This window comes from Panthera uncia, chromosome E1, assembly GCF_023721935.1.
Source record: "Panthera uncia isolate 11264 chromosome E1, Puncia_PCG_1.0, whole genome shotgun sequence".
NCBI lineage: Eukaryota > Metazoa > Chordata > Mammalia > Carnivora > Felidae > Panthera > Panthera uncia.
The window spans coordinates 41,950,972-41,959,338 of record NC_064814.1 but is presented as its reverse complement, the minus strand read 5'-3'; the positions used below and the strand labels follow the sequence as shown (position 1 = coordinate 41,959,338).

At 43.3% G+C, this 8,367-nt stretch overlaps 1 protein-coding gene and 1 long non-coding RNA gene across 2 annotated transcripts in view; one reads left to right on the top strand and one right to left on the bottom strand.

Moving 5' to 3' along the window:
* The window catches only part of LOC125927542 (uncharacterized), a 33,443-nt gene extending 32,681 nt beyond the window's left edge, over nucleotides 1-762 (bottom strand). The window contains exon 1 of the long non-coding RNA XR_007459361.1: nucleotides 359-762. This is a non-coding gene — a long non-coding RNA (uncharacterized LOC125927542). The remainder of the gene's footprint in view (nucleotides 1-358) is intronic.
* The window catches only part of NUFIP2 (nuclear FMR1 interacting protein 2), a 30,771-nt gene that overhangs the window by 711 nt on the left and 21,693 nt on the right, over nucleotides 1-8,367 (top strand). The window contains exon 2 of the mRNA XM_049637957.1: nucleotides 5,106-6,830. Within this exon, the coding sequence (XP_049493914.1) occupies nucleotides 5,106-6,830 (1,725 nt within the window). The remainder of the gene's footprint in view (nucleotides 1-5,105; nucleotides 6,831-8,367) is intronic.

Below are 8,367 nucleotides of genomic sequence, written 5' to 3'. Positions count from 1 at the left end.
TGTGTGTGTGTGTGTGTGTGTGTGTGTGTGTGTGTGTGTGTGTGTGTATGTCTGTGCCCTGCGGGTCTGGGGAAGCCCCCTTCCATTCTCCCAAAGCCCGAGCCAGGCCGCGGGGTTTGCAGCGCCCTCTCCTTCCCCTCAGCATGGGAGAGGCCCAACCAGGCCAGTATGACCTTCCCGGCCCCCGCCCGGGCCAGAGGGAGACCCGGAGGGTCGGCCTTGGAAATCTGGCCTCATTATTCCTTTCTCGTTTACCTTCGTGAGGCCCCGGAGGAACCTAAATTTGGTGGCCCTGAGTTGGGGTGAACATAGCTCCCCCCCCCAAAAAGCCTTCGGGGTGTTTCTCAAGAAGGCCTACCTAATTCCGACTCGGGTGGTGTCGCGAGACCCTTTTGCAGGCGGCGAGGCGAGGGTAGGTGGGCAGAGTTGAGGAAGTGTCCTCCCTCACCCGCCACCCCAAGCCCACCTGTGGCCTTGGGGTTCCCCGTCTGGGGGGGGTGGCCGGGACCCCCCGTTTCTTGGGTTATTTCCACCTCTAGACGCCCCTTTTGGGCACCGGATCCGGCAGTGTGCCCTCGCGCCTCCTCCCGAGGCCGGCGCCCCGGGCCCGCTCCCCCCAGAGCCGGCGCGGCTGGAATGTTCTCTCCTCCTCGCGGGGCCGCTTCCTGTCCGCCATGTTGGAAGCCGATTCCTGTCACCGACTCCGGCCCACTGAAGAGCGGAGGGGGAAGGGTGTCGAGGGGCGCTCGGCGCGGCGGAGCTGGGGGGGCTCGGGATCCCCACCGGCGGTCGCCTTGCCCCCCGCATTGCGGGGGCGCAGTCGCCCCCGGCCCGCGGCCGCCCCTCCCCCCGCCGCCGGCCGGGTTGTGTAACCCGGTGGCGGCCGCGCGGCCCCGGGCGGGTCCCTGGGGTGAGGGGCGGGGGCGGTTGGGGTGGGGGAGGGAAGCGGCCACGAGGGGAGCGGCCTGCACCGGGCCCCGCGCGCCGGCGGCCGCGTTTCCCGCTCCCGGTGCGGCGGGAGGCGCGGGCGGTCCGGGCGGGGAGCCGGCCTCGAAGTGGAGCCGCGGGAGGAGGAGGCCGCGGGCGGTGGCCGCGGCGCTCCGTGGGGCAGGAGGGCTGGGGGTGGGGTGTGGGGGGGATACATTTTGGGTAGAGGCGGTGCCTGAAGGCCGGGTGGGGTACCCAGCGGGAACCAGGCTCCCCGGTCACGAGTTTCTCTGCCACAGGAACCTCGTCTCCTGCCAGGTTCGCTCACGACTCCGCCTCTCAGGCTTTCACTTGGGCCCTTTCCTTCTAGCAGCTCATTTTTACAAAAAAAAGAAAAAAAAAAGAAAAAAAAAGGCTTGTTCCGGCTGCCTCCAGCCCCCCAGCATTTACCCTCTGGGCTTAAGTAGTGCTTTCAGGGAGAGCGATTAGGAAAATGATTGGATGGGGGAAGAGGGCGAGGTGTTTTTTGACCCCTATTTCTTGTCCTTAAGGAAGAACCGCGGTGGCCCATCCATGAGGTTGGTTCACTACCATCTTGTCTCGGACGAGGCTTTTTTTCCATGTTAAGAGGAAAGGTGTTTTTCTATTTTTAAACTGATACCGAACCCCAAATGCTTGGTTCTAACAAATGTTAAATTGAGGGTGAAAGTCATTTTAGAAAACATCTGGGAAGAAATGAATTTAAAAGTTTGTAGCCAGGCAGATTTTTACCAAATTGAAGGTTCTTTATAAAAATGAAGGGAGTAATAAGAAAATGGATGTTAAACCCAGGCTATCAAATTTAATACAAGCAGTTACTGAGAGCTGGAGGAAAATTGCTTTAATTTAAAGACTGAAATTGGAATATCAGACTTTCCACTTTGGGGGGGGGTAGGGACTGATGATGGCGTGCTGTAGCAATGAACACGTAAATATATTCAGTATTTAATCTTAACGGATTTGGAACAGTTTAAAAACTATTAGAAAGTGTACAACACTAAATCTTTTAACTCTAGGTCTTTTTCAACTTAGAGATAAGAAAATCTTACTTTATTATCGTTGCTTGGAAGATCAAACAGTATTACTGTTCAGATTCGAAAATTTTATTTTGTTGTCTCTACGTATAGAAGCAGCCCCTGAACCATTCAAGGTGGCATCCTTCAAATCAGTAGGTCTTGTCCTGGAAGAGAATAAAGAGGGGAAACTGGGCTTAGCAGTTTTGAGAGAATGTAAACAATTTGGGATGAACAGTTTTTTATGTGTGGCCCGGTCACAATACTGTTGCTTCAACATGTATGATGCTAATTTACTAAGAAAACTTAGGAGGGTTTTTGAAATGTATCTGTTGTATGTTGAAGTGGGCTTTTAGGACCCATTACCCACAAACCTATAAAGAGGAACCTGTTTTCTTTATCCAGAAGAGGGCGCAAGAGAGGGCCAAATGTGTTCAGTAATTTCGGTTTCTAATCCAAAAGCGAGATTTATCAGGACTCAAGTTTTGCACAGTCCATTTGAAGTAGTATTAGCATGGCAAACCTAAATAATAAAAGTGCAAAGAGCCCTGTGATTTCTCTCAGTAATTCTGTGGTGGTCGCATTTTTCTTAAAGACCTAAGTTTTAAAAAGAATGTCTCTGGTACACTTTTTGCATACCAACAAAGTTGCCATGGAAAAAATTTTAAGTAGTTAAATGAAAAAATGTTTTTTTGTTATTAAAACTTGGGAGTATAGTGGCTCTGAGCTGTTACAAAATTGGTGATTTCTGATATCGGAGCCACTAAATACTAGTAATTTTAGGAAAGAATATCCTGGTTCACTTAAAAATCTTGGCTTTGGTCCAAGTCAGTTTGGACATTGAATTTTTTTGTGTTTAAGACTGTTTACTTACCTTTGAGAAAGTTATGACTAATGGGCTCGAGAGTACAAAACTTTGTTTAGCTTGTTAGCATGTTAAATGGTATGTTTTTCTTTTTGGTCTAGAGTTGTATACAGGTAAACTTGTATATGTTAACGTTGAGAGCTCCTGTTCAGGAACTTGCTGCTTCCCTAAAGAAAAAAGAACCTTTCAGAGAACATCCTACCTAAACAGATTTCTTCTTTAGTAGTTTCTTTCTTCAGTAGTTGCGTGGTTAGAATTTTTCCACCAAAAGTTTGACTTGATTGACTGTCAAAGCTCTTTCAGCAGCCATTCTATTCTATTCTATTCTATTTGGCGGGGTGGGGGTGCCTGGGTGACTCAGTTGAGTGTCCGACTCTTAATTTCAGCTTGGGTCAGGATCTCAGGGTTGTGGGATCAGCCCCTCATGGGGGCTCCACACTGAGGGTGGAACCTGTTTAAGATTCTCTCTTTCCCTTGCCCAACTCCACCATGCGAGCGTTTGCTCTCTTGCGCATGCTCCCTGTCTCTAAAACAAATTTTAAAACAAAATTATTTTATGGTACAAGTTTTGTATGGTTCAGACTTAGGAATGATTATGCCTTAAGTATATTTTCTTGAATTATTTTCTGAAAGTTAATACAGTGGAATAAAATGCCTTTATTTGTTCATTTTTAGTGTCCTTTCTCTGATACAAAATGAATGCCTTAAAATTAATAGTAAATCCTGTTGTGAGTCTTCCTAGACTATGTTCTGTTCCATGTCACATTCTTTTGAAGCAGTGATTCTGAAACAAACAAACAAAAATCTTAGATTCCTTATGCTTTTTTTCCCTTTATTTTCAAATTTACGTTTATTTATTTTGAAAGTGAGAGAAAGAGCACACAGGGTGCAAGCACAAGCCGGGGAGGAACAGAGAGAGGAAGAGAGAGAATCCCAAGCAGGCTCCGTGCTCAGTGCAGAGCCCAACTTGGGGCTTGAATTCACAAATTGTGAGCTCATGACCTGAGCTGAAACCAAGAGTCAGACACTAAACTGACTGAGCCACCCAGGCGCCCCTAGATCCCTTATGCTTTTAAAATGCACAAAGAGCTTTTATGGGTTATATCTATACCAAATTGGGAATTAAAACAAAATTTCAAAATAAGACTATACAAGGTCACATGCCTTTTAGCCTTCATAGGCTAAAGGACCACAAGGATGAACGAAAGTGACAAATGTAAATTAACTTCGTCTTATTGGACACCCTTCTGAAAGCTGCCTTAAATGAATGTGTATGTATCCTATTTATCTGTTTCTAATGACTTCAAAATGCTTTTGGGAACATTTCATAAAAAGGTAGATAAGTAATATCTCTATTTTACTGGTAGGGAAATGGGAATGGTTGTTACCAATTGAATAATGTAGAGTGATGAACTGTTTATGGCAGTTGAAGGTCTTAAATTACGCTTGAACACGTAGCAGTTTTTAAATTAGATACCATTCATTGTAGTTTTGTTGGTAATTATTACAGCATCACTTGTGTAGGAAGTATTACTTAGTGATAGAAAACCATGTTCCAGGCTGACTGGAGTTCAGGTTTCCAGTTATCTGACTTAGGCAAGTTAATTTTTCTGAGAGTTTTTTTACCCAGATGTAAAATGAAGAAAATATATCTTAGAGGAGTTAGAAGTTGGTACATAGGTGGTCTAGTTTCATACATTAACAGTATGATCTAATGTCTGGGAATTGTCAAAATAGATTCAAGACTACTTTAGAAAAAGTTCACAATTGTTAGATTTTTGTTCAGCAGAATGCAGTAGAAACTGCTTGTGGTGACTGCCAGTCATTTGTGGTTTCATAGAAAGGGATTCTTTAATTTCCCTGAAATACATACAGTTACTGTATCAGTATAACTTGATTTGTGCCCAGAGGGTAGCTCTGATGTTAATTGTAAAGGAATTTTTATAGCAGCCTTGTGAGAACAGTGGGGAAGTTGATTTTGTTAGGTGAGAGATATTATGGCATACTGCTTAAGAGGTCTTGTTCTTTTTGACCTCAGACTTCGGTTTGAATCCCAGCTGCTTCAGTCTCTTGCTTGGCAGACTTCTAATCAGTAATATGGGGTGACAAGCGTTCTCCTGGTTGTGAAATAATAAAGATAGTAAAGCTAATGCTCATAGCATAGTGTCTAGCACATAGTAAATAGTCTTTAAATGTCAGGTAGTACTGTAATTTATGTTTTGTAATTGTAAATCAAAACCTTTCTTTTTCCCCTTTTCTAGGCTATGGTGAACTAAATGGTAATGCTGGAGAAAGAGAAATATCTTTAAAGAGCCTGGGTTCTGATGAAGCTACCAACCCTATTTCCAGGGTCCTCAATGGCAACCAACAAATTGTAGACACTAATCTGAAGCAGACTGTAAAGGCCAACACCTTTGGGAAAGCAGGAATTAAAACCAGGAATTTCATTCAGAAGAACAGTATGGACAAAAAGAATGGGAAGTCTTACGAAAATAAATCTGGAGAGAACCAGTCTGTAGAGAAGACCGATACTGTAGCAATTCCAAATGGTGTTGTAACAAATAATTCTGGCTATATTACTAATGGTTATATGGGCAAAGGAGCAGATAATGATGGTAGTGGATCTGAGAGCGGATATACCACTCCTAAAAAAAGGAAAGCTAGGCGCAATAGTGCCAAGGGATGTGAAAACCTTAATTTAGTGCAGGACAAAATAATGCAACAAGAGACCAGTGTCCCAACCTTAAAACAGGGACTTGAAACTTTCAAGCCTGACTACAGTGAACAAAAGGGAAATCGAGTAGATAGTTCGAAGCCCATTTGGAAGTATGAAACTGGGCCTGGAGGAACAAATCGAGGAAAACCTGCTGTGGGTGATATGCTGCGGAAAAGCTCTGATCTTAAACCCGGTGTGAGCGGCAAGAAGTTTGATGATCGGCCCAAAGGAAAACACGCTTCTGCTGTTACCTCCAAAGAGGACTCTTGGACCCTATTTAAACCACCCCCAGTTTTCCCAGTGGACAATAGCAGTGCTAAAATAGTTCCTAAAATAAGTTATGCAAGCAAAGTTAAGGAAAACCTCAACAAAACTGTACAGAACTCTTCTGTGTCACCATCTTCATCTTCATCCTCTTCGTCATGTGCTGGGGAAACTCAGACCCAGTCTTCAAGTCGGTTATCCCAGGTCCCAATGTCAGCGCTGAAATCTGTTACTTCGGCCAACTTTTCTAATGGGCCTGTTTTAGCAGGGACTGATGCGAGTGTGTATTCTCCAGGGGGTCAGCCACTGTTAACTACTGCTGCTAATACTCTAACACCCATCTCTTCTGGGACTGATTCAGTTCTCCAGGACATGAGTCTGACTTCAGCAGCTGTTGAACAAATTAAATCTAGCCTTTTCATCTATCCTTCAAATATGCAAACTGTGCTGTTGAGCACAGCACAAGTGGATCTACCCTCTCAGACAGATCAGCAAAACCTGGGGGATATCTTCCAGAATCAGTGGGGTTTATCTTTTATAAATGAGCCCAGTGCTGGCCCTGAGACTGTTATTGGGAAGTCATCAGATCATAAAGTGATGGAGGTGACATTTCAAGGGGAATATCCTGCCACTTTGGTTTCACAGGGTGCTGAAATAATCCCCTCAGGAACTGAGCATCCTGTGTTTCCCAAGGCTTATGAGCTGGAAAAACGGACTAGTCCTCAAGTTCTGGGTAGCATTTTAAAATCTGGGACTACTAATGAGAGTGGAGCCTTATCCTTGGAACCCAGTCATATAGGTGATCTGCAAAAAGCAGACACCAGTAGTCAAGGTGCTTTAGTGTTTCTCTCAAAGGACTACGAGATAGAAAATCAAAATCCTCTGGCGTCTCCTACGAACACTTTGTTAGGCTCCGCCAAAGAACAGAGATACCAGAGAGGCCTAGAAAGAAATGATAGCTGGGGTTCTTTTGACCTGAGGGCTGCTATTGTATATCACACTAAAGGTAACTCATTTGTTCCTATATGAAGATTCTTACTGCTCAATTTAGTATACATTTATAAGCTATTGTGTTAAAGGTGCATTTTGGAAATTACTATGAGATTCTTTAAGACTTTTAGAACTAAATTAAGAATAACCATGGATAAGCAGTTGATAAACTATTCAGGGTCTTTGGAAACAGTACTATTTAGAAGGAATGTTCACTTTTTCGACTTAAAACATTTCTTTTCATATTTACAAGTATAGTTGACTTCCTACCTGTTTCAAATAGTGAAGAGGAATGGGGTGGTGCCTAAAGGGAGGACGTTATATTTTCTCTTGTTATTTTTAAAACTTCTTTGAACAGATGTTCCGTCTTTTTTGCTTTTTATATCCTACACTTCTTTATTAGTCAGCTCATTTGATACTTCTAATTTGTGTAAAATGAGGAGGAGTCCAAAAAGATGGAGTGTCAAACTATTTTTTCTGGGTGCTGAATGGGAACTAGAAAATAATTTAGACAACTGCAGTGGCAAGCCCAATGAACATTGGGCTCTTGGGGTCTGTACTTTTCATAGCCCCAAAGCCTATGTTAAGAAAGGAATCCGGTATCTTTCAAGTTCCATGCGAATACGTTTTTTAGAATATGGTTTATTTGTATCTTAAAGATTTGCTGTATGGTATAACTTCTTTAAATCCCTACAGCAAATAATGAGGTTTAATGAATGATGTTTAAAACCTCAGTGTATTGGGAACACTTCCATCTCTCCCTCTTCTAATAGAAATCTATACCCCACGCGTGCAGACACACACCTAATACATGCTGCACATTCCGATTTTTAACAGTGGCTCATTTAGGCAGTGACTTGGAACTGCAGGGAAGGGGCAGCATATCAGCTAAGTGGAGATGAGGTAATTCCCATATTTTCCCTGGAAGAATCACTGCCTCAGAGATGAATAACAAAGTTATTTATGTGACTTTTAAGCAAATTACCTCTCTTCATACCTTTCCTTATCTGCAAACTGGAAGACATTTAGTAAAGTGAACAGATGTACTTTTTCTGTTTTTCTTCCTTTAAAAAATGGGAGTAAATAGTAGTATTGCCTTGTGGCAGTTTAGGGGCAGAAATCCTGGCAGATGAAATTACCTGTCTTAACTTTTTTCTCCAGCACTGCTGTTTGGAAGTAAATGAGTTAAACAGGAAATGGATGTTTTTAGGAAAGTTAAGGCAAAACAATTGCTGAGTTTCTTAAGACTTGTGGTTAATTATAAGTTAAATCCTGCTGGGGAAGTTGGTGTTTTTGGTGTTATTTTCCGTGCCATCTGCCCTCCAGAGACCATTGGGAAATTTTACCTGTGTATTTTGTACGGGTGGTCATTGTGTGAACCTGAGAGGATATCTGGTTATGTTCTTCCACAACATGCGAAAAATTCTGGGACAGGTTCCCTTAAATGGTTGGCTGGTGGTTTTATATAGATTTTTATTGTGAAGAATTGCAGGCCTTTTTAAATGGGAAATTAATTTCTATTTATTACTAGGTATTCTGTGTGCGTTTTCCCT